Below are 26319 nucleotides of genomic sequence, written 5' to 3'. Positions count from 1 at the left end.
CCACCATTGAGCTATGGTATCTCCCAAAGCATTGTAGGGGGTGGGACTAGATTACCCCTGGGGTTCTTACACCTCTGCAGTTCTATGATTCTACAAAAGCAGATACCGTACCAGTAAGCTATAGGCTTAATGCAGTTACACTGGCTTTCCTTCCTGCGTATTTTCTGTTGCTAGACTTCCCTCCTCAGTGTGTCAGACCCACGGCTATAAAGCTTAACTTTCTTATTCCTGTACTCAGCATTTGACACACACCCCTCTTGGCATCAAAAAGAGAGGCTCCCACAGGGGATTTGGGGTTATGAGAGAGAGGTTGATGGCCAGCATATTTGCTCAGGGTGATATGTACCACACAGCCACAGGAATATTTGTGGCCAAGCATAAATTGGAGCCATTCCTTTTGACCTTTTCCTCCTGCAGCTATTTTTCACTAAGAATGTGGAGCACACTGTTCAATGGCTAAGAAAATGACCTGCAGATATGTCCTCCCCTTCCTTCCTTTTTTTACCCTTTTCCATCTGATAAGTAAAGTGGGTTTCGTACTTTGCTGTCACTCTAAGCTGCTCTCCAGATGCTGGAACTAAATAGGGTCCTGTATGCCATCACCCTCCACCCCCAAGTGGAATTACACATGGTCAGAAATAAGAACATAAGATGAGTGCTGCTTGATCAGGGGGAATGGTTATCTAATCCAGAATCTTGTTCTCGAGGTGACCAACTATTTTGCCCCAAAATATTATTTATTTATTTGTTACATTTACTGTATTTTTTGCTCTATAAGACTCACTTTTTCCCTCCTAAAAAGTAAGGGGAAATGTGTGTGTGTCTTATGGAGCGAATGCAGGCTGCGCAGCTATCCCAGAAGCCAGAACAGCAAGAGGGATCGCTGCTTTCACTGCGCAGCGATCCCTCTTGCTGTTTTGGCTTCTGAGATTCAGAATATATTTTTTCTTGTTTTCCTCCTGCAAAAACTAGGTGCGTCTTGTGGTCTGGTGCGTCTTATAGAGCGAAAAATATGGTATATCCTACCTCTTTTGCCAAGGAGATCAAGGTGGTGGACATAGTTCTCCTCCTCCCCATTTAATCCTCACAACAACCCTGTGAAATAGGCTAGAATCTGAACCAAATGATACAAAATTGATAAGGATTGATTAGGGAAGCAGTTTAAAATATGTAAAGGTGGAGGCAATTATCTCAAATATTATCTCAAATTACGTTTTTTCTAAAAAAGTAAAAAGTAAATAAATTTCCCAGCTGTTTAACTTGCTACCTTACAAAAACCCTAAGTAAAAGCATTCTGAAAAATAGGCCTCGTTTTTTCACATCTAATTGCCATTCTACTCTATACTGTATAGGGAGTGTGTTGGGCTGGTTTAGCATGAGAAATTAAAGGGCTATTTAGTAGAGGTAGGCAAATAAAAATAATGAGCTCAGCTTGGAGGCAGTGGTGAAGTGAATAAGAAGAAGTAGCTCAGGCAAGGGCAAACTCGGCCCTTCAGATGTTTTGGGACTACAATTCCCATCATCCCTGACCACTGGTCCAGTTAGCTGGAGGGCCGAGCTTGCCCATGCCTGGAGTAGCTTGTTTGACTGGTTTGCTTTCCTCCCTTCTCTCTGACTCTCTGACTCTACAGCCCATAGATTCATAAATTTGTAGAGCTGGAAGGGACTCTGGGGATCATCTAGTCCAGCCCCCTGCAATGCAGGAATAGGCAGCTGTCCCATACAGGAATTGAACCTGCAGCCTTGAGAAACAACAATATATGCATGCATGCATGGCTCTCTCCCATTAATAGCAAACTCAGCTGCTGAGTGTTGACAGGAATGTAGCCATAACAGGGTCACTTAGTAAAAACAAGAGGAAGGTGTCAGCACACTTGGGGAAACCCTAACAATTGCAGAAGTACTAAAAAATATTTAGGAGTGGGAAAAGAAACCTCAAAACAGCTGCCCACTATCACCTTTATTGTTTATTCTGGTTTGGGAAACTTTGTGCAGAAGTATAAGAGAAAATGAAGAATTTGGTAGGGTTTGAGTTGGACATCAGATATATAGATTTAGGGTCTTTGCTGACTATGTAGTACTATTTGCTGATAATCCTTTGGATAATATGAAGATAGTATTAAGGGAGATAAAACAATTTGGAGACCTAGCAGATCTTTACATGAATTCTGGCAAAAAAATCTGATGCATCAAGAGAAAGAGGGTCTACAAAAGCAAAATGGGTATTAGTGTGGAGAAAAAGGTGAAATATTTGGTTAACAAATAAAAATGCATTGCTTTTTCAGAATAACTATGTTAAAGTATGGAATGAGGTGAAACAAGACTTATCAAGATGGGGAAGGATGAAAATCCCATTACAGTGGTACCTCAAGTTACAAACACCTCAGGTTACAAATGCTTCAGGTTACAAACTCTGCTAACCTGGAAGAGTTACCTCGAGTTGAGAACTTTGCCCCAGGATGAGAACGGAAATCATGTGCCGGTGGCACAGCAGCAGCAAGAAGCCCCATTAGTGAAAGCACGCCTCCAGTTAAGAACAGTTTCAGGTTAAGAACGGGCCTCTGGAATGAATTACGTTCATAACTAGAGGTACCACTGTACTAGGAATGATATTAGTTGTTAAGATAAATGTAATACCGAATATGCTATTTTTATTTCAAATTATACTGATTATTGGTAATATGAGCTGCTTCAAACAATGGCAAAAAGAGATATCGGATTTTATCTGGCATGGAGATAACTGAGGATTAAATTTATAATATTAACAGTCCTTAAAGAAAAGGGGAAGTTTTCACTGCCAGATTTAAAACTGTAATATGAAGCAGCCTGTTTTATATGGCTAAAAGAGTGGATATCTTTAAAAAATGCAAGACTACAGTGGTGCCTTGCAAGACGAAATTAATTCGTTCCGTGAGTTTTTTCGTCTAGTGAATTTTTCGTCTTGCGAAGCACGGTGTCAGAAAAGTTTTGGAAAAGCTTCAAAAATCGCCAAAAACCTCAAAAAAGGCTACCACACCGCGTTCTATGAGTTGCTCCTCGAAGTCAAGTCGCAACTGTATTAACGGTGTTAAGAAAAAGGAAACAAACTTGCAAGACGTTTTTGTCTTGCGAAGCAAGCCCATAGGGAAATTCGTCTTGCGAAGCAGCTCAAAAACCGCAAAACCCTTTCGTCTAGCGAGTTTTTCGTCTTGCAAGGCATTCGTCTTGCGGGGCACCACTGTATTTGATTTGGAAGGGTATGTAAGGGATTTGGAAGAAGATACAGATGCCATGCGTATCTTTGGTATGAAAAAGTTAAGGGTAAATAAGGAATTTGTGGACCATTGTATTCAGAGAAGTATTTCAGGAGTTTGATCCAGGTACAAAAAAAATATTAGAAAGGAAAACTCTATTACGGCTTTCTCCTACAGAGGCAAGTGCTCAAACAACAACAAAACCACCAATATCCAGGTGGGTTGAGGTACCTATAAAGATATACTTATCTCTGTGGGAGGTAGATGGAAACTCAAAAAATAGGACAAAATACAGAATTACAAGACAAGCTGGTTGCAATACCTTCATATCGTTTAAAATTATTAAAAAAGATGTGTTCACCAGTTTTAATGACAAAGGTCTGGCTTTGAAATGAGGTGTTGGAAAATAATGATAAACTAATATCGAAATTGTAGAAACTGCTGTTAGAATGGGAAACAAAAGATGAGATGGTGAAGTCAGCAGTGATACATTGGGCCAAGGATCTAGGGCACAACAAAGAAATGACTGCATGGGAGAGACTTTGGAAAGTAGATTTGAAATGTACTGCATGTTATACCTTGATAGAAAATTATATGAAAATGATGTATAGATGGCAACCCTATCCCAGTGTTAAATCTGAACCCAGGTTTGTGGTTTCTCTCACTTCAGACAAACCACAAGCTGTAACCAAGGTCTGTTCTTGGCTTACTGCTTATGTTTTATCTAAGGGAGACAAACAGGGAATTGTGGTTCAGATGTCATGTTAGCTCCCAGTAATGCAGCAGAAGCAGGAGAGGAATGAGCAGCCACAATTTCTTCCCTCTGAAGCAGCACACTTCCTCACTCACGTCATTAGCGCTATGTGCGAAGGAGGCCTCTGTGCATTTGCAGGTGCAGTCTGAAGATGGTTATGATGCCCTTGTGTAGGACAGCATTTTTTAAGAAGCAGAAGAATATTTGCAAAAGAACGCCATAAAAAAAAATGCTTTCTACCAGGGAGGGCAGGGGTACAGTCTTGCCAATACCCAGCCATCTTGAGTCCCTTTCATTAGAATTCCTAATTATGTCCTTAAATGCATCCTTTGCTGACTGATAAGTCTCATTGATTCAGAAATGATTGCAGTGCATTTAGAATCCTGGTTAAGTGTTCTGTTGAGAATGGTACAATGAAAGTAGTCAGGCAGCAGTCCCATGAAACAGGCATCAAAGAAAAGAGTACTTCCTGTAACTAGATAGAGATTTGCATCTCCCCCAACCCAGCCCCCACCCACTGTACATATCATTGTGTGCTTCCCCAAGCAGCGAAAAGTTCTAGGGCAGTGCGACCTGGCTTTAGTTTAGGTTTAGAGACAGCACTGGAACCTCAAACATATGAGCATAGCATAAATAGAGGCTAGCATTTTAAGAGTTAGGACTGTATATCTAATTTGTCTAAACCACCAAACTGAAATGGGCTGATTTGGGTAGGAACAGGCTTGGTGAGTTGGGTGGAGGAAGCCATGGGTCATCCCAAGTGAGTCTGGACCTCCCAGAAAAATTGGGGCCTGTCAAGGAATGGGGCACTGGATGGGAAGAAGGAGCTATGCTGCATATACCTGTTCCCTCAGTTAATTCAGTGCCAGGCCTGTGTTGGAAGTTCCCTGGGATAGCCCTGCCTAGGCTGAGGGGGCGGGCCTGGGCCTCATATCAGTTCAGACCCTAATGGAAGGGTCTTGGGGAAATGGTTGTGTGAATAGAAGAATCTCTGTGGAAGCAGGGTCATTTTCCTTGCCCAGTTCTGATAGACCTCCTGTTGATTTGAATGTACTTACTCGAATATAATGTGTAAATACCATAAGAGGGTAAAATTAAGTCTTTGCCCTCACTTTCTGAGATCCTTTCAATTGGAAGTGCTGGGAACTGACCCCAAGGCTTTCTGAACTCAAAGCAAGGATTCTATTTCAGATCTATGATTCCTCCTAAGGCTATATGAATGTCCGAAGCTTCTGCAGGCCACTCCTTGATTCATCTACCCCAGTAGGATATACATGAGGTCTTGGGAACCTATGGCCCTCCAGATGTTGTGGGACTACAACTCCCATCATCCCTGATACTGACTGTGCTTGCTGGTGATCATTGGAGTTAGAGTCTAATGTAGTCTGGAGGGGTGCAGGCTCCCCACCCTTACTGTAGGTTTTTCTGTTAATGGAGATTCCTGGGGTTGAACTGCAGACTTTTAGCATTCCTTGCATTGGGCTTGACCCCTGATTGGTATTGGAGTTCTGCTTTCCTTAAATTGCCTCCTGTCTCATTGAGGACCTTGGTGTCCATTTCTTCCTCAATGTTTCCAGGCACTCAAGGGCTCAAAGAAGCTGAACCTCTCTGTCCACTCGGTGGGGCGGATCCCTGGCGGCTATGTTACTAACCACATCTATACCTGGGTGGACCCCCAGGGGCGGAGCGTCTCTCCACCAACTGGCCTGCCCCAACACCAGAGCAGTTCTCTGCACAAGGACAGTGAGAAAAGGAGCCACCTCCAACTTCTGCAAGAAGGGGACGAGAAAAAGGTGGGTGATGAAAAGACCACGGAAGGTGGGCAGCGAGCACTGGAACCCTTCTGTTTAGTATGCTATATGCTGGGGGTAGCCAACATGGTGCCTGAAGGCACTGGTGGGCCCACCAGTTTCTCCTATGGCACTTGTGAATGGTCTCAGTAAATACCCATTCAAAAATACACAGTGCATAAGAGATGCTGCCCCTGCTCAGCTCATTTTTGCACTTGCTCAGCTTCTCCTATGTTGAACACACCAATATTTCCTTAGGTGCCAGGACTAGACACCCTTCCTTCCTCCCTTTCATTCTGAACAGAGGAGAGGTGCAAAGAGCTTCTCCCTAGGAGCAAGTGTGGAGGTGGTTGGTGGAAGCCCCTTTCCTCCATTGATGGGGGTGGTGGCAAGGGTGCATGCTCACACTATTTTGTGATTCTCTCTTAGATATGGAAGCTATTTTTTTAAATAATTTTTTTTATTCAAAGTTATAACAAAACATATTTTCCCAAAACATATCCTTATTCCCCCCCCCATTTTTCCTCCCCCCCATAAAACCCATCCCCCCACAATATGGAAGCTATTTTATGACTGGCATCCACATTTTAATTTAATTTAGCATTTGGAGTGGCCTTAACATTGTCTTCCTATATTCTGCAGCTAGGTTTAGGACACATCAAGGCAGCATCCCCTAACAGGAAAGCAATGAACTGACATCTTCCTTAACCTGGAACCCTTGACATTTTGGACTACAGATCCTGTCAGTCTTGTCAGTTGGGGCTGATGGGAGTTGTAGTCCAAAACATCAAGAAAGGTGCCAAGTTGGGTAAAATTGAGCTGACCCTTAAGAAAAATGTACTGCTTGTGGTTCTGAGGTGCCCATACATACTTAAATACAAGCATGAATTTCCTCTTTTCCTAGCCTTTGCAAACTTTGCCGTTCCCCTTATCTACCCAGGACCTCTCTTTTGAGCATGGATGTTACAGTTGCCTTGGCTGCATAAGGAAAAAGTGTTCACCATTAGTACATTGGACTGTTCCATGGTCAGGCATAGATTTTTCCTGTTTCAATCTGTGGAGAATGACCTCCCTTAAAGCAACAGTATCTACCCCATCTTTACAACCTCAGCAGCAGTTGTGTCTTTGTACTTTTTGGGCCAAAGTTGTTGCCACCTACCCTATAAAAAGTGGTTTGCACAATCCCAGTACAGAAGATAGCAACACAATAACATTCAATACAGTAACAATTAACTGCACACTATTAAAAATCCAGTTAATACTTAGTTTAATTAACTAGTTCGAGAAAACTGGTGAACTTGATCTAGTGATATCAGCTTTTCTAAGCCTGACAGCCATTTACACCTCCAGGACTCTACTGCCACCCCCTTGCCTCTTAACACTCCCTTAGGTAATCCCACTGCATTCCCACCCCCCACCCAGATATGGAAGTGCCCACTATGGGAACCTTTGATCTAAATGCCAGATCACATCTGCAACTCAGCAGGTAAAATATGTTCAAGAACGTTTCCATGGCATATCTTCCTGCAGTGTGTGGAGCAACAAATTAAAAAAAATTACCTTTCCACAACAGGCTAATTTCTAGTGCTATCCTTCTATAGGGTTGCCATATTTCATATTTTTTTTTACTTTTGCCCAAAATTGTTGAGTTGTGTGTGTTTGTTTTTTTGTTTGCTGTATTTCAAAAAATAAATAAATATTTTTTGAGCTAGTTTTAAGGAAATTTGCCAAATTTGTCATACATCTGGCTTTCCCCGGACATTTAAGTGATTTCTGCCCAGACACTGTTTTCAAATGCCATATTCTGGGTACATCCGGGAAATTCCAGACATATGGCAACCCTATACTCAAGCAACAAAAGAGAAGGGACTACACCAACAGAACAGGTGGATGGGAAAGCTTTGCCAGAAGCAAATCCATTTAGGTGCAATTATACTTTCATAAATTATTCCTCACGTGTTGTAGGTATATTTCTTAGTGGAAATTATTCAGTAGTGAAATAGATGCAAAATTTGTGCCTTTTTTTCATAACAATCAGTCACAGGAACATAGGAAGCTGTCTTATACCAAATCAGACCAATGATCCACCTAGCTCCATATTATCTACACTGACTGGCAGTGCTCTCCATTTCTCAGACCTAGGACCATCTGCATGCAAAGCAGGCACTCTCCCACTGAGCTATGGCTCTTTCCCGCTGAGGTAGGAACATACGAAGCTACCCTATATGGATTCAGACCATTTGGCCCACCTAGAACAGTATAGTCTACACTGACCGTCAGTGGCTCTCCAGGGTTTCAGACAGGTGCTCTTCCCCAGGTCTACCTGAAGATGCCAGGGATTGAACCTGGGATCTTCTGCATGCAAGGAAAGTGCTCTACCACTGAGATGCATCACTTCTCCCACTGGAAACTTAGGAAAGTGCCAAGTCGAACCACTGATGCATCTAGATCAGTACTGTTTACACCAGGGATGGGGAAACACTTTCTCCCCATGGGTCACTTCTGTATGTACCTTCTGGGCCAGTTTTAAAGCTCTTGAATGTTTATTTGAAGCCACATTGATACCTGCCCCACTCCTGACATCGGGTATGTGTGGCTTTTCAAAAATGGCCTTTTGAGCCAAATTGTGTATCCTACTCATCTAAATTTGGCCCACAGGCCAGAGGTCCCCCACTCCTGCTCTATACTAAACCACCAGTGGCTGGTTATGGTTTCAGACTGGGGTCTCTCCCAGCCCTATCTGGAGATGGCACCTGGCACCTTCTGCATGCAAAGCAGATGCTCTACTCCTGAGCTATGGCGCTTCCCCATACATTAAAGCATGCAAAATAATTTCACTTCTATATATCTTTTAAGATCAATATTCCAAGAAAGATTAATAGAATTCTGCCATCACCCACACATTTATCTTTTAGTATTTCCAAGTTTGGATAGGAAGGCTCTTGTTATTTGGCACCTGATGTACGAATCCTGTTGCAAAGATGGATTGAATTTCAATGGGACTCTGATGAACATTTAATCATCCCCTTTCACATTTGAGACAATCCAAGATTATTTCTCACACATCACGTTAGAGTCATGAGTGAGTTCTTTTCGATTCATTTGCTTTAGATGGCTTGGTAAATACTCAGTAAAGGTTTTACAAATGCCAGCAATATTTCCTTCCGCTGTATTCTTGTTTTATGCCCCTGCGGAAGCCATCAAGCTTTCTGATTCCTGCCTGGAGAATAGAATTCTTTGACTGAATCACAGACTTAAAAGCAGAGTCTTAGAGTTGAATGACATATTCAGGAAGGTTATGTTTCTGTGGTATAGCCCTCAGAGGACAGGACTGACTATAGAAAGCTGTCAGCTCAGCAGAAAGCATAGGATCATAGAATCATAGAGTTGGAAGAGACCACAAGGGCCATCGAGTCCAACCCCCTGCCAAGCAGGAAATATTCATACGCCATCTTTTCACAGCAATAATCTGAGTCAACTTGAAATGCCACACCGCCCTCTTCTGCTTGCTAAAGTGGTATAGTCCAAGGAAGACTGTAATATGTGGTACATCTGTTGGATGTTAGAATGTTGCAGGGATGCCACCTGCTCCCTTAGCAGCTCAGCTATGCACCATCTATTATCTGGGGGAATTGGTTATTAACAGCACTCAGGACCTGCATGTTGGCTTCCCATTGCTGCATCTCATTGACCACTGTGAGAACAGGATGGTGCACTAGATGTGCCTTTCTCCTGACTCTTATGTTCTTAAGCTTTGGAAGAGACTGGTTTCACTCCACCTTTCTTGGAGAAGGGGCAGCTGTAAAACAGGACTGGCCTGTGTTGTGCTGAGGCCACCAACTTGGGTGGCTTAAAAGAGGACTGGATAAATTCATGGAGGATAAAGCTAACATCAGTTACTAGCCATGACTAGCTATGCTCTGCCTCCATAGTCAGAGGCAGTAATGTTTCTGAATGAAACCACAGGGTCCAGCTGCAAAGCAGACTGACTTCAGTGTCTCATTTTACCCCACTTAGCAAAGGAAGCAAACAACAGACTGGGAAGTAAGCTTAAAATATAGTTTACTTACTCAGTTGTCTTGTATTGGTTCTTAGCTATAGCAGCAGTAAAAGCTATGCAGGTAAAATACTTATATTTACAATTAAAAAAAAATACCAGTCTCAGGCTTGGGACTGGGACTGGAGCAACACAGGACATGTCTGCCCCTATGGCTAGTCAGTCAGTCAGACAGACAGACAGAGAAGCAGGAAATATGCGCTTTGCCCAGGAGAGAAGGGGAAAGGATATCACACAGAACCCTCTCTACCAATTACATTTTCTATGTCTATGTAAACTTACTAACCAGCAAGAATATGCATTGTTGGATTCAGTCCCCCACAAAATTTGCATTTGTTGCTCCATCTACTCTTGCCCACTACTTGCAAGTACTGCCCTCCAGGAAGGTTGCCCAGATTTGAAGCATGGAACCTAGCAAAGTATGCAGAACACAAATTAGGTTGGCAAGTTTTTTTTAAAAAATCAATATTTTATTTCTTTCTTCTTTTAAATCAAGCATTTCATCAGCATTCAGTGCAAGGGAAAGCTACTGCAGAGATGGCCAGATGTTTTTAGTGAAGGCTGCTCGGCAAGATGTTAATACAGAGGTGGTTCGCTTCTGTCAAGTGACAAGCAAAAGACTTTTATTTTGTGTGTGTGGCTGTGATCAAAGGGCGGGAGTGTGACTCAGCAAGAGAATTAGGATATGTTTGTAGCAAAACAAAAAATGTGGAAGATTTTTGCCAGCTTCCCCCCCATTGCCCTTCAGGGGACAAGCACAACACCCCAGCTGTCATGTTCATCAGAATGATCCCAAGGAGTTCTAAGAAAATCTTGCTTCTTCTTTGCATGTAGTGTCCTGTTCCCTCTCCTCAGGAGATGGGATAAACATTCAATTCAGCCCACATTTAAAGGCACCTCTACCTTAATGCACACTTCTGAAGCAATACAGTGGTACCTCAGGTTACATACACTTCAGGTTACAGACTCCGCTAACCCAGAAATAGTGCTTCAGGTTAAGAACTTTGCTTCAGGATGAAAACAGAAATCGTGCTCTGGTGGCGTGGCAGCAGCAGGAGGCCCCATTAGCTAAAGTGGTGCTTCAGGTTAAGAACAGTTTCAGGTTAAGAACGGACCTCTAGAACAAATTAAGTACTTAACCTGAGGTACTACTGTACTGAGAACCAAAATGCAGCCATCCTTTGAAATTCATGCTACTCTGAAATATGCAATGCAGTTCTCCAGTGGAGTAATGTGTACTGTGGTAAAGTGTGCATTAAAATTCATAAGTACAGTGGTACTTGGTTTATGAACTTAATTCATTCTGGAAGTCTGTTCTTAAACCAAAGCGTTCTTAAACCAAGGCGTGCTTTCCCATAGCAGCGGGGGACTCAATTTACAAATGGAGCATACTCAACAGGAAGCGGAACATGTTCTGCTTTCAAGGCAAAGTTCACAAAGTTCACACCTACTTCCAGGTTTGCAGTGTTCTTAATCCAAGTTGTTCAAAACCTAAGCTGTTCTTAAACCAAGGCACCACTGTACAAGAAAATAGCACACCAAAATAAATGCATTATATAAAATGAAATGTCTGTGTCTGAAGCAAAAGATGTGTGCAAATGTGTATATTAGGAGAAATCCATAATATACACTGATATACTGATGAATGTTCATGAGCTTAAAATCATCATCATCATCATCACCACAAACAATGTTTCATTATTTTTAATGATTTTTAGTACAATTTTGATAATGTCTTCTTATTATCTTGTAACAATTCCTTATCTAGCGCTGAAATTTTGTTTTCAAATCCATTCTTTTTTTATCTTTTTCAAAAATTGCATTTATTTGATGGTATTGTAGCCAGGTAATTCCAAGCCTTTTAAGTTCTTCATATTTTTTCCATTTTAATTGATCATTTTGTTCTTCTAATAAATCTTTATACACTGGCCAATTATTATCCATATTTTTCTTGTGGATGGAAATTACCTCCACTGGTGAAAGCCACCATGGAGCTTGGAGCTCTAAAAGTGTTTTGTATCTTTCCCAAACCTTTTATAGGGCCTTCCTTACTATATGATTAAGGAACTCTCTGTGGTTTTTCACTTTATTTTGTTCCAAATAGCTGTGCCATCCAAAGATGTTATCCCACCCCTCTATGTCTAATATTTTAGTGTTTGTTAATGTTTTCCATTCTTTGAGCCGAATGAAACTTGTTGCTTCATAATATAGTTCAAGATCTGGGACCGCAAAACCACCTCTGTCTCTAATTTCTGTTAATAATTTAAATTTTATTCTTGGTTTTTTTACCTCTCCAGATGAATTTAGCCAGGTCTTTGTGCCTCAGTTTTCCTTAAATTGTCCCTTACTTGCCTCTGACTTTCATTAATCACAGCTATTCTGCTCCATTCCTTTCTTCTCTCCATCCTCTTCCTTCCCTTCCTCTTCCTCTTCCCTTCCACATGTGTTGGAGGTTACAGGAGTCCAGAATGCAAGCTAAGAGGTGAGAGGAGGCCAACAAAATGCAAAACAGCTCAGCAGGGTTGAAGACAGAGATGTAGATTGATTTAAATAGGTTGATGTACCACCCTGGACCGGGGCCTTGGGAAAGATTGCACAAATCATATAAGCAATTGTCTATTTAAAAATGTTTCTAACTGGCTGGCCTTAATATGAGGCAGAGTGAGGCAGTCACCTCCGGCAAGTCATTTGGGGCATCATGAAAGGGCAGCCAACTGTTTAATTTATTATAATTGTATTTCTTTACAGCCAAGGGAGAGGTGCTTGTGGGATATTCTGCCGCTCATACCAAAGTATGTGCCTGGACAAAACACTGCAGTGTGCAGTGCTCTTGTTCAGCATTCAAACCAGGCAGCACATGCCCTTTCCCAGAATACTCCATTGATTTTGCCCTCTCCAGTTTTCTGCCCTTGTGCCCCACTCAAACAAGTCAGCAGTCCATGACTACTAAACATTCTATATGGTCTGGGTTTTTTTTTTGGGGGGGGTTCCCGCTACAGTCTTTGTATTTCTGCAGATCTTGGGATTTCCCCACTTCTGCTAATAATGCTCATTCTCTTGTGCATGGATGGAGCTAATTTGGATTCCTAACGATCCCCACTTGGAGAACGAGTTTGCTAGCTTTAGTATTAGTATTATTAGTATTAGTATTAATAATTCTATACTGCTTCATATCTTTAAGGGGGAAAAACTCAAAACAATTTACAACCTACATTAAAGCATCAAATAAAACATCCAGAATAAAGCATTACTGAAGAAAATCAAATATAAAGTATGCATTCAAGGCAACATAACAAAAAACTAAAATATTAACTTGAAGATTTCAAAATGAAACATTACAAAGAACTACAATTTGCACATTAAATGCAGAAAAGTTAACAAATATACATATATATGTATATATATTAAAAATTTCAAAAGAAAGCAATACTAAAGGAAGTCAAATATAAAATGCACATTTAAAACAGCACAATTAAGAAGAGACTAAAATATTATCATGAGTACAGAACATAGCTGCTGCTTCTGTTGCCAGTCCTGCTGGTGATGGTTCAAGGTGGGCAGTAGCTGTGGAAGCTCAGGTTGGATGTCCTGGGTCTGCAGTAAGAGACAGACAATATGGTACATACAGGTTAGAATGGTCTGGGATTCTGAGTGACCACATTCTCCCATATGAACAAGTCCCTGAATTAGCATCATTAGATGACCTCTTGCTGTGGGTGCCCTCACCTGTCAGACTTTAGGTAGCTGGCTGCCAAGATGAGCACCACACCCCATAGTCACCTTTGACTGGATTTAACCATCCAGGGGTCCTTTACCTTTACTATATATATGTATACATATAAAATGAAATCTAAGATAAAAGAAATTCCTCAATGTAACTATGTTCTGAGCTACATGATGGTTGTGCAGCCAGTTTTCAGCCTTGCTCTGGCCTGAGACTTGCTGAGTGTTTTTTGTGGGCAATCAGTGAGAAAACTGCAGACTTACCCTTGAAATGTACACCTGGATAAGAAACAAATAGACAAATAGACCCACGGGCTTTTGTGCTAGGCACTTACATACTTGACCTGAATGTCACAATCCTCTGATCTCTCTTCTCCCCCTCCTTAAGCATGGTGGAGACAAGCGTTCATTTGCTCTTGCAGACTTGCTCTTTTCCCCAAGCCACTTGGATTGGGGAGAACTGGCAATTTCCTCCATTTGCAGCCTAGACCTGTCAGTCAAAAAGAAGGTCTCTCTCCTTGCTCTTGATGCAAATGTGTAAGCTAAAGATGTAAGTTTTTGGCTTTGCAAGGTTGTTCCTTTTCCACCTCCCCCACATCCTGGTGTTCACAATAAAGCTCAGAGTCATTGTTTCACATTTCACTCACACTTGTCTGAAGCTTCTTTTTAATGTCTGGATTTCCAAATTTCACAAAGCTTTTAAACTGGTGCCCACCTTGTTACAGAGCCTGCCTTGCCTTGTAAAAGTCTAAAATCCCTCCAAGGAACCCTGCCTCAGTTTGTTATTCAGGATTCTTAGGAGTCCTTTTGCACACTTCTGGTGTATGCATGCTCAGAGCTGACTACATCAGTGGTACAATTCAAGGTCAGAGTGAGAGGCATGTTCCTAACAGTTCCCTCCATTCTTTCTCTCTGTGGCATCAGTTGCCTAGTTTCACAGCATTGTTTAGGTGATCAGATCAGATCTTACTAATGTAGGAAGCTGTCATATACCAACTCAGACTATTCATCCACCTACTTCAGTATTGTCTACACTAACTGGCAGTGACTCTCCAGGGTTTCAGGCAGTGGGCATTCCCAGCCATACCTGGAGATGTTGGGGATTGAACCTGGGACCTTCTGCATGCAAAGTTGCAACTGCAGCCCTTCCCTAAAGCAGATGCTGCTTGGCAGCATTGATAGCAGGCGGATGAAGTAGATCATTCAACGGTGAGCTGGAAGCATGAAGGAATCATTGGATCATGGTGCATAGCTTCACTCACCCCTTCCCTGGTGAGGAGGGAGGAAAATAATTGTGCTTTGCCTCAGGTGCCAAAATGTCTTGGGCTGATGCTGCTTCTGATGTTCTTAAAGCTTTGCCACTGCTGGCCATAAATTCCAGTCTCTGAAATCAGCTGTACTCCCTGATTGCCAGCTGCTCATCACTGAGAGAGACCACTATCCCAAGGGCTAGGGGTGCAGAATCATTCACAGCCCAAGGCCTCCATTCCCTTCTTGACAATCTTCTGACAGACACATTAGGGTTGTGTGCAGGGCCAGAGCCAAAAGTGGGCAAAGCAATGGATGTCCATATGCACATTGCAAGATGGATCTGATGGATCAAGCTGATGGCTCGTTTAGTTCAGCATCCTGTTTTCACAATGTATGAGCAGATGTCTGTTGAAAGCACATAAGCAGAATACACATTTGACCTTTGTACAGTAGGCTAGTTTCTACACATGCACACAAACGCACACACATTTCTGTAACCACCCTCCAGCCAAGCAAGAGGTACCAGGGAAGGCCCAAAGCAAAGCCAGTGGGGAATGTGGTCTGGGAAAGGACGTGTAGCCAGGTGAGAGTTGTGAGGGCCAGACAGAGAGGTCTGTCAAGTCATCTCTGGGCCCCAGGCCTGAGGCTCTCCAGCCCTACCCTACACTTCTGCACTACCAGGCTAAATATGCATGCACTTTCCTGAATGCCACTGATGTGTACTCTGTTGTGCTATCAGTCCAGGACTTTGCTAGCAGAAGCCAAGGGCCCTATTCTGCCGAATGAGGAGAAGGGGAGGGCAAACACACCACATTTTGAAGTAAGTGAAGGGACACACCTTGCCATCTAAATAAGACAACCCCTCTTAAGCCCATAATCTAAAAGGGTCTAACTCAGTGCTGTACTTGCTGGTAGAGTAAGTGGGATGTATTGCTTAGAGCGAGAAGGTCCAGGTGTGAGTGTCCACTGCTAGATTGCCTTTTGTTTGCCTGCCCATTTCCTGTCAGCCACAGGTACATAATTCTAGAGACAATGCTTGTACCACAAGGAGATTTGGGTTCAGATCTGCTCTTACCAGGCTTCCCATGGTCATGCCAGTTGTCAACTGCTACAGGTGCATACTAGTGGAGCCTCTGTCATGAAGTAGCTGGAGTAGTACTGGGCAAACCATGAAGTTCCTTGGGTTACCCTAGGCCACCACCACCACCCCTCTCTGTCTGTCTCTCTCTCACCCTAACATAACTGTACACATTGATGTGAAGATGAAATGCAGTGAAGAGAACCATGGTAGGGGAAATTAAGGATCAGGTCCACTGGTGTACACCAGCTTGAACTGTTTGGGAAAAGGGCAAGATTAAAATGTAATAATGCCAACTGTCCATGGTTCCAAGCTCCTGATCCTTCGTTACATGTGATGACAGCTCCATTGGAATCTGTATCCCTCCTGTCTATTCTTCTAAGCCACTATCACAACCAAATAAGCATTAAATCCTGTTCCTTGAATGTTATCGTTGCATACAGTTCCATGAATATCATAGGAGTAGCATTTTCAAAAAACAAATGATTACCTCTTTTATCAAACATACCCATGTCTTTATTTCTGCTTTATTACATACTGGCTGCTAAACTCTCTAATTAATATGGGATTAATGCACTCCTGTCTCCAACTTTGCAATAAAGAGGTGTCTGCCTCTGCGATCACAAGCCTCCTGGAAAGACTTCATAATTCTTCCATCTATTTTTACCAAGATAATTGCTCCCAAGTCTAAAGAGAAATAAATTCACTCCTTTAGTTATCTGATTCCTCAGAGAGCTCACAGCCTACAGCAGCGTTTTGTCAATAAGGCATATGCTGTGCAGTATTATTTAAAGGGAGGGAAACGTTTCTGTATGCTGAAGCCGTACTTCGCCTGAATTCTAATAGAAATCAGATCTGCTTGGGGTTTTCTCCTGAGAGCCTGAGGTATATTAGTTTGACTGAAAATGCAATTAAAAGCATTTTCCGTTCCAACCAGGACTTACAGTCCCTGCATGCTTGAGGCAGAGCATATTCATATTCATACTGTAAGTAGAGGACTTTGTTGCATTAATCACACTCTAGAGATAACTAAAGTTTAATTCCTTGCTCTCAGAGCTCTGATGCAACCAGGTAAATGTAGGGACGGGATAGGACAGATATAAGAAACAGGACTGATAAAAGAAAGAAAGAATTTCTTCATGCAGCACTTTTTAACACAGGAGGCCATGGTGGCCACCAACTCTGAAAGCTTTATTGAAGATTGTACACATTTATGGAGGACAAGGCTACTAGCCATGATGACTATGCTCTGAATACTAGTTACTGGAAACCTCAGGAGGGGAGCATGCTGTTGTGCTCAAATCCTGCTTGCTGGTTTGCCACAGGCATCTGGGTGGCCAGTTTGAGAACAGGGTGCCGGACTAGATGGGCCAATGGCCTGATCCAGCAGGCTCCTCTTATGTTTTTATGTTACAAAAAAGGAGGTGCACACAACAGAAGTCTATGAACCATCTAGCCCAGAGATGGAAGGAAGGAGAACTACCAACAAAAGAAGAATGGCAGACTAAACTGATGGAGTGTGCAGGGGTGGTGAAACTGACGGGGAAGATAAGAAAGCAGGAAGAACAAGTATTCTTAAAAGACTAGAGTAAAATTTTAATTTACTTAAAAGACCATTGTAAACAGTTAAAATCATAGGCAGGGATATAATGACACTTGTAATGTGGAATTAAGTATGGTAGCAACAAATATTTAACAGATGGATAAAGGGAAAAGATGCAGAAAATTTTATCTTGAATATAGAACCCATGGAGGTAGAGAAGGAAGTCTGAAGGTTCAGTAGAACCTTTTATTTTAATGCTTGAAATGGATAGTTAAAATGTATAAATTTTTGAAAAACCAATATATATATATATATATATAGAGAGAGAGAGAGAGAGAGAGAGAGAGTGTTTATGAACCATCTGGAGAGAGGGAAAGGAGCAATCATTAGTCTCCCTTCCATAGCCCAAGGATCCATATCACATATAACATAGCAATACACCCTAAATACATCAGAAAGGGCCCTGTTGGATCAGGTCAAAGGTCTATCTTGTCCTGCATCCTCTTTCCCACAGCGGCCAAACAGATGCCTTCAGCAAACCCAAAGGCAGGATGTGAAAGCAACCATCTTTCTTCATTGCTAAAGTCATGAGAAGGTCCTGGCTCCTAGATGAGGCCAAGGGCTCATGTAATCCAGCACCCTGTTCTCATAGTAGCCAACCAGATGCCTATGGAAAATCTGTAAGGAGGATGGTCATTCATATAAGGAAGATGAGATACTTCCTGTATAATTAATCTTTCTCTTTCTCAGCTGCCTTCCTCTTCCTGTTGGATCAGTTTTGCCCATTGACAGCCTGTGACATTCAGACGTCCAGCACTTTGATTCCCATTGTCCCTTCCACTTTGCCTTGCAGCTTCAGGATCCTTTAATGCTGCCAACCTTTGTTGCTTATTCCATCAGGGGCTGTTGAGGGTCACCTGTGTGGTTCTTTCCACTGTCTCAATTTTCTAGGTGCAAGGAAGTACAGGTAGGAGGGGAAGACTTGGCCAGTTTGTGGCCCACATCAAAGTGTGGACCTTTATTAAGGGGCTGGAGGGAGAAGGTTTCAAGAGTTACGGAACAACAAGGGCTAGAGAACCTAAAACGGAGTAAATCCAATAAGCACTGGTTTACCTGGTTCTCCTTTAGGGATGGGCAAATCTGTCAATTTTCATTTCTCTTTCTTTCAAACTTTAAGGCACCGAAAAGATTGCCATAAAGATGCCTGCCTGATATCCATAGGCAGGGAGCACCAAAGCGTGGGTGGTGCCGCACTAAAAGATTGATGTGGAATGAGTATCATGTGGCACTTACAACAGTGCAAGTTCCAAAGCTCAAAGTGGCTGGGTGGCCATATATGAAACAAGGAATCGTGGGACTGCAAAGCAGTGTATTAGGGTGGTATTCAACTAAGCTGCACTCGGAGTAGACTTATATAAATTAATGGACCTCGCTTACTCATGTACATTAATATCAGCTGATAGGCTTTGAATAAAATTTAGTAGCATCTACTCTTAAGTATTTAAATAACATTGGTTTGCATCCAGTGCTTTCTTTTCTTTTTTTTAATAAAAATGTTTAGGGGTACTCTCATTTTGACTCAAGAAAATCACCATTTTATAGTTCAAATCGGGGAAAATAAATACAGTAAATGAACAAAAGTACAAAGATTCACAAAATGCTTAGGGGTATGCGTATCCCTGCGTCCCCCCAGAACAAAGCACTGGTTGCGTCCAACTAAGTCCTATTCAGAGTTGAGCTATTGAAATTAATGAACCTAAGTTAGTCATGCCTATCAATTTCAATGAGTCTACTCTGAGCAGGACTAAAATTGGATAGAATCCTAACCCCATGTACTTAGCAGTAAGCCCCATCAAATTCAGTTTGACTTCTGAATAGACATGGTGTTCTGTTAGTTCTAAGTCCCCACAATCGCAACCCTGTAGTCACAGCCATCTCTTATTCTTGTTTGCCCATACAAGATATTATACAAAATCCTGGGTACTGAATAAAATAGAGAGCTGGGTCCAGGTCACATCTATATCAACAACTATGGGTTGTAGCCAATTAAGTTCTACTCAGAATAGACAGACTGGAGTGAGTGGACTTAAGCTTGTCATCTTTATTAAATCCAATGTATCTGCTCAGAGTAGTTGTTGGACGCAACCTTCTGTGTGTGCCTACAGAGCTCCAAAACTCATCATTATTTCCTTGGCACAGGTGAATCTGGTCTTGAATGAAGGACGATCACTTGGCCTCATGATCCGAGGAGGAGCCGAATATGCTCTTGGGATTTACATCACAGGTGTGGACAAGGGCTCTGAAGCAGAAAGCACTGGCTTGAAGGTGAGTGCAGCTGGTTAAAAGTGCATATCTCATGGTGCAAGAATGGGAAACCAAACCACTGGCCCTGAGCAAATGGCCCGCAACTCTGAAGAGTCAGTGCCGGTGGAGTCAATACTGAGCTAGATAAAATGTCTTCTATTAGGGCAGCTTCATGTATTCCCTTCATGACATCATGATAGGCCATTGATTTGATATCTATAAACCAAAGGAGTATTTCCCTCCCCCACTTCTTTAAGTAGCAAACTTTTCTCATGAAATACCGGACAGCAAAACAGTTCTTAGATTCCAGCAACTACAGTAGTATTATTTTAGTAGACAGAAAGATTCTGCAACACTTTTGCAGTGGGAAATCAGTCTGAGACCCACTCATCAGTTCAAGTCAATTCAGGATGTTGGCCTTAACCTTTAGGTAAAAAAACAAGGAGCAGGTGGTGCTGTAGTCTAAGCCACTGAGCCTTTTGCCCTTGTGGATTAGAAGGTCGGTGGTTCGAATCCCCGCGATGGGGTGAGCTCCCATTGCTCTGTTCCAGCTCCTATCAACCTAGCAGTTCAAAAGCTTACAGCGTGAGTACATAAATAGGTACCGCTGCAGTGGGAAGGTAAACGGCATTTCCATGCGCTCTGGTACTCGTCACAGTGTCCCGTTATGCCAGAATCAGTTTAGTCATGCTGGGCACATGACCTGGAAAGCTGTCTGTGGACAAACACTGTCTCCCTCAGCCTGAAAGTGGAGATGAAAGCCACAATCCATAGTCAAGTTTGATTTGACTTAACTGTCCAGGGGTCCTTTACCTTACATTTTACCTTTACCTTAACCTTTAAAGTCCTCAAAGGCTTGGGAGCTTTGTACATCCTTTGGTGCATTCCTCTCCACACGCTCCAGTTATCATCTAGGTCCTTGCTCCAAATCCTTCAACCTAGAGAGGTGAGGCTGCTGTCAATTGGCATACAGCCTTTTGTCCTGTGGACCATCACACCCCATCAGTGTATTGCTTCTTGTGGCCAGTGAAGACTTGGCTCTCAGTGTTATAGTACTTTTGAGCTGCTGGGATTTGTTAAACAGGTAGGATATTGTTAAATGTATCTGAATGCACTGGGAGAGTTAAAGAACTGTGTTTGCTTTCTTTTCTTTCTATTACTGTTTGTTAGTCTTATGGAGTCTCTTTTGAGAAATAGGAGCAATATATATATATGCACACACACACACACACACACACACACACACACACACACACTATAAATCAATCAGTAAAGCATAAATAAAGCCCAACAGTCCTGCTGCAGGGATTGGCTGCTGCATATTCATAAGCAGCTGGCAGGTATGTTTTGCAGTGGCATGGAAACAAACCATGCCTCCTGCACTAATCCGTTTGGCAAGGTATCTTGCATAAACATTGACGGCCACATCAGGGCATTTCAAATATGCTTTTGTGTACATTTTTGTAGTTTAGCATGGGGGCGTTGTGTGAATATGTTTTCTTTATCATGGGTAGCATTTTGCAAGAAACACTGCACTGTCCACTTGGCCACAGTTTTCGATTCTTTCAGAGTCCATCAGTGTCTTTTCCCCCTGTTTATATTATTGGAAATGTGGGTTAAACCACAGAGCCTAGGGCTTTTTGATCAGAAGGTCAGCGGTTCGAATCCCCGCGACGGGGTGAGCTCCCGTTGCTCAGTCCCTGCTCCTGCCAACCTAACAGTTCAAAAGCACATCAAAGTGCAAGTAGATAAATAGGTACCACTCCGGCGGGAAGGTAAACGGCGTTTCTGTGCGCTGCTCTGGTTCACCAGAAGCGGCTTAGTCATGCTGACCACATGACCCAGAAGCTGTACGCTGGCTCCCTTGGCCAGTAAAGCGAGATGAGCACCGCAACCCCAGAGTCGTCCACTACTGGACCTAATGGTTAGGGGTCCCTTTACCTTTACAAAAAATGAAATCTTGGGTGTCTTCCCATTCAGCTTCTCTCTGTGCAGTGTTTAACTCATGTGCATGTGAGCATATGCCTATTTCTAAAGCACCTCACAAAAATGACTTTGATGCTGTCATAGGTACATAGGCATGGGGTAGGCAGGCATGCAGTCATATCAATATTCTTTCTGTGCATGAGAGCATGTGCCCATTAGTAACACACCATACAAAAAGGACCCTGATTCTAACATAGGTAAAATCACATCATTTCTTTAGTTTTCTTTTTTTGCAGTGTTTTATCAGTGCACACCTATTCTGACAAAGGGATGGGACAAAAGATAAACTGAAGGAGAAGAAAGAAAGAAAGAAGGAAGGAAGGAAAGAAAGAGCAATTCATTCTTCTAGTTAAATGTGAATTCAGAAGAAGCAAAATAAACAACAGGGCAAACCCCAAAAAGGAGGCTATCTTATACTGAGTCACACCATCTGACTCAGTATTGTCTACAATGACTGGCAGCAGCTCTTGCGGGGCGGGGGGAGTTGTTAAGACAGGGAGTCTTTCACAACGCTACCTGGAGATGTCAGGAATTGAATTTAGGATCCTCTGTATGTAAAGGAGATTCTGTACCACTGACCTCCAAATTCAGGCAAGTCATGGAATATTATCCATGTACAGTACTAACATAGAAGGTTGCCTTGTATTAAGTCAGATCATTGATCAGTCTAACTCAGTACTTTCTGCAGTTCTTGGCAGTGACTCGCCGGAGTCTTAAACATGACTTTTTCTCCCAGTAGTCTTCCCTGGAGATGTCAGTGATTGAACGTGGAATCTTTTACATGCAAAGTAGATTCTCTACCACTGAGTTATTTCTCTTCCAAGAATAACAGAATGTAATAAGGTGTCCTGTAACAAAACACTACTATGTGAAGTGCTTCTGTTTGATGGTCCAGTCAGCCATGCCATTTCTTAGCCCCTCCAAGTGTCCCTATTTTCCAGGGACATCCCTGATTTAGAGAAGCCATCCTGGTTTCTGATTTGATCCCGGAAAGTCCCACTTTTCCTTAGGATGTCCCTATTTTCATTGGAGAAATGTTGGAGGGTATGGAGTTATCCAACCCCTGAGCTGTCTAAAGGGAATCCTGTATAGGGAAGGGTTTTTTTTAATGTTTAATGTTTATGTTTTTATATATGTTGGAAGCTGCCCAGAGTGGGGTAAGATATGTAGGGCATTATCATTATGGAATGGGACGTCCCTATTTTTATTGGAGAAATGTTGGAGGGTATGTTTTCTAGGACTCTCTGTTCCACTGCTCGTTCAACATGCTTTTTAATCCTTCCCAACTCTCACCCCATCAGCATTCCATAGCAACTCAGCATTCTTAGTCCTCATTGTGCTGCATTCATTTATAAATGTATATTTTAGACACACAACCACACCACCACATGATCCCAGGGTAGGTTACAACATTGCAACATTAACAGGCTCTTCTTCCTTTTCTTCTTCTTCATCATTACTTGTACCACATCCATCTGACTGTGTTGCTCCAGTATTTGTGATACTTTTGCAAACCCTCAGGAGTTTCCCTCAAGTCTATTGATACCATTTTCTTTTGGATGGGTGCAACTGTTTTGGTTATGTATGCAATGGCAACTACCACTTGAGCATCAAAAGTAGAAGGAATGGTAATGGGGGCATTTGTTCACCCCTACTTTCTTCCCAATGTTGCATCACTGCAATGCTTCTTCCTTAAATTCAAACAAGCTCACTTTGCAGGGATGAGGGAGAAATTGGATTCAGTTTGAACTTAAAGGTGATTGATACAAGATAATATCACCAAGGCAACTATCTGTAAACAAACAATAAATGTCCATAAAAGGTAGTTTCTTTCCAAAATAGGTTTTATCTTAAACAATTTCAAAAGCAGTAATAAAGAGTCCACTTGTGATATACCAGTGGTTCAATGCTCGGACGTTTCGTCACGAAAGAGCTTACACATCAAGCTTGGAAGTAAATAGTATGAAAATGACTTAAAGCAGGGGTATATCTGTTCCCATCTGCATGTTTCCATAGGGAGGAAAAGCACTAGGCAAACTGCGAATGAGAGCCTGGTTCCTCTTCCAACGAAAGAGGAATGCAGATAATGAAATTCCCCCATCATTAACTGATTATCTCCATCTGTCTCTCTCCCACAGTGTTAGGAATAACCCCATTCCTGGCCTACCGGAAATAGGAAGCTGTATCCTGTGCTCCATTTATCATAATTCCAAATTTGATTATTGGGAGAAAAAGTAGGGAACCTAGGTTTAAGTGGGTGGTGAGATATCCTTTTTACCAATGATTTTCTGGGTTTTTTTCTTCTTCCTTGCAGCAGCTATCTGATCTCCATACTCCTTCAGCTGCCTGGGAGTAAATTGCTTATTTTCTTCCCAATTCACTCAGATCTCTGGTCCCCCCCCCCCTTTGCATTTTCATAAAATGCCAAACTATTAGATGCAGGCACCATAATGCTCAAGCAAGAGTCATAAAACAATAACTGCAGGCTTGTTGCAAATACAACCTTCTGTGAACAAGCTATTTTATAACTTCAGCTGACCATACAGTGGTGCCCCGCAAGACGAAATTAATTCATTCCGCAATTTTTGCTGTCTAGCGAATTTTTCTTCTTGCGAAGCACGGTTTAAACAGTTTAACAAAGTCGCAAGACATTTTCGTCTTGCGAAGCAAGCCCATAGGGGAATTCGTCTTGCGAGGCAAATCGCGAATGAAAAAACCTTTCGTCTAGCGAGTTTTTTGTCTTGCGAGGCATTCCTCTTGCGGGGCACCACTGTAATACGTATCATTATTGCCCCATCTGTCCTTTCATCTCCATTTCCAAAAGGAAGAGATAAATAGAGGCCATCCTCCCAGCCTAATTCCTGTGATATGCTTTTCTTTTTCTTTTCACACTTCCACTTTCTGCCTACAGGATATTTAGGATGTGCTGTTTTTGTTTGCTAGGCAAATGTTACAGGTTGCTTTGGGCATTGGAGCTGCTTCTTCTGGATTGTCTTCTATGCTGTCCTCCATTGTGATACGTATGGGGTTTTTGCCCATACAGGAATATGTTCCACATTCATTTTCTCTGCTGGAAACCTCCATCATATCTGGCGTGTTCAAGAGCATGACCTCAGCTGCCACTTTGGGTCGTAACCAGCATTCTTGGCATCCACCATCACTTCACGCAAACGAAGGCCTAATTTTGTCTGTGATGGTCAACAGCAACATTCTTCTAGTACAATGAGCCATATTCCCTTCTGGGCAACATTCAAGGGGCCACATACTTGTGATGGACAGAGCAATGGATGTGAATTTTACCTTTATACAGTAGATGCGCGCACTCACACACCTCTATCCTCCATTCCGGCAAGCAAAAAACGTCAGAGTTCAAGAACACGTTCTAGCTAAGCAAATGTGATGCATTTTTTGTATCACACTTTATCCTAGTAAATCAATTTTTGTACGTACTACATTGCCAGAGAACCACTTTGTAAGACGTGGAGAGGTGCGAAATTCAAAGGATGGCTGTGTTTAGTTTTGCATAATCTTTTAGGAAGCAAAATTGGGTATGTTCACCTTTAAATGCAAATTGAACTGGTTTTCTGCCCCCCTCCCTATCTCACACTTTCTAGTCAATTTCCCTGTCACTTTCCTTACTGAAAAAGGTCCAGTTTTTCAAAAGTGTGTTCATTGCAAAAGAGCATACGATCACTCTGATCGCTTTAATTGTGCAAATCTAAATTTTCTGGTATACAACTGAATCCCTCCCACAATGTGACAATCCAGAAGCAATTGCAGACTGAGCTCTTAATATATCCCCTCCCTCCTGACAGACCTGCATGCCTTTGGGCCTTAGGGAAGTATGATGGAAACAGCTGCACAGAGGTGTTCCCTTTCTGAATGAAAGTGGATCACAGGGTCTGAGCAGATCATTAGAAACCAAGGTGGCACCGCACAGGCTGGCTCAATGGTGCATTATTAATCACCACGAGGCATTTTATGACATTGCACACTGGTTAGTGTCACTCCAGAGCATGGAGTTGTAACCTGGTGCAGATCTGGCACCCAGCAATCCAAATCTAATGGGGATCCCAGGTGTGTGTGTGTGTGTGTGTGTGTGTGTGTGACCAACAAGACTGCATAGCTGCCTTGTTTGTTTTGAACTAAGCTGTGAGAAAATTGCATCAAAAGCACGAGGAGAGCATTTCAGGGGGTTGGGGAAGATGTCTCTTGGGGGTACCTGCCAACACTACAATTCTAGGATTCTAAAATCCTGTGCTGGTCCTGTGCTGGATCATGCCAAATGCCATCAAGGTCAACATCCTCTTCTCATAGTAGCCAGCCAAATGCCTGTGGGGAGTTTCTCCCAACCTGCAATTCCCAGCAACTGATATTCAGAAGCATTGCTGCCTTCTAACAATGGAGGCAGAGCACAACCATCATAGCTACCAGCCACTGATTGCTTTCTCCTCCCTTATATTTATCTCATCTGCTTTTAAACCCATCCAGCTTGATAGACATCACTACGTCTTGTGGGAATCACAAAATCCACGCACTTTGTGGGGAAAGAAATTGTGGCAGGGGGGAAAAGCATTTCATTGCCTTCTTTAAGGCGGGC

At 42.4% G+C, this 26319-nt stretch overlaps 1 protein-coding gene across 4 annotated transcripts in view; it reads left to right on the top strand.

The window, feature by feature from the left end:
- Positions 1–26319, top strand: part of WHRN (whirlin) — a 121416-nt gene that overhangs the window by 39799 nt on the left and 55298 nt on the right. For 3 of the 4 annotated variants that reach the window (XM_082208858.1, XM_082208857.1, XM_082208856.1), the window contains exons 2-3: positions 5565–5780; positions 19629–19754. In XM_082208858.1, coding sequence (XP_082064984.1) covers positions 5565–5780; positions 19629–19754 — 342 coding nt within the window. The remainder of the gene's footprint in view (positions 1–5564; positions 5781–19628; positions 19755–26319) is intronic. The other variant, XM_082208859.1, reaches the window with a different exon arrangement.

The sequence above is a fragment of the Podarcis vaucheri genome (assembly GCF_965113315.1).
Source record: "Podarcis vaucheri genome assembly, chromosome: Z".
Lineage (NCBI taxonomy): Eukaryota > Metazoa > Chordata > Lepidosauria > Squamata > Lacertidae > Podarcis > Podarcis vaucheri.
The sequence above is the reverse complement of the archived record's forward strand: the minus strand, read 5'-3'. Positions and strand labels throughout refer to the sequence as shown.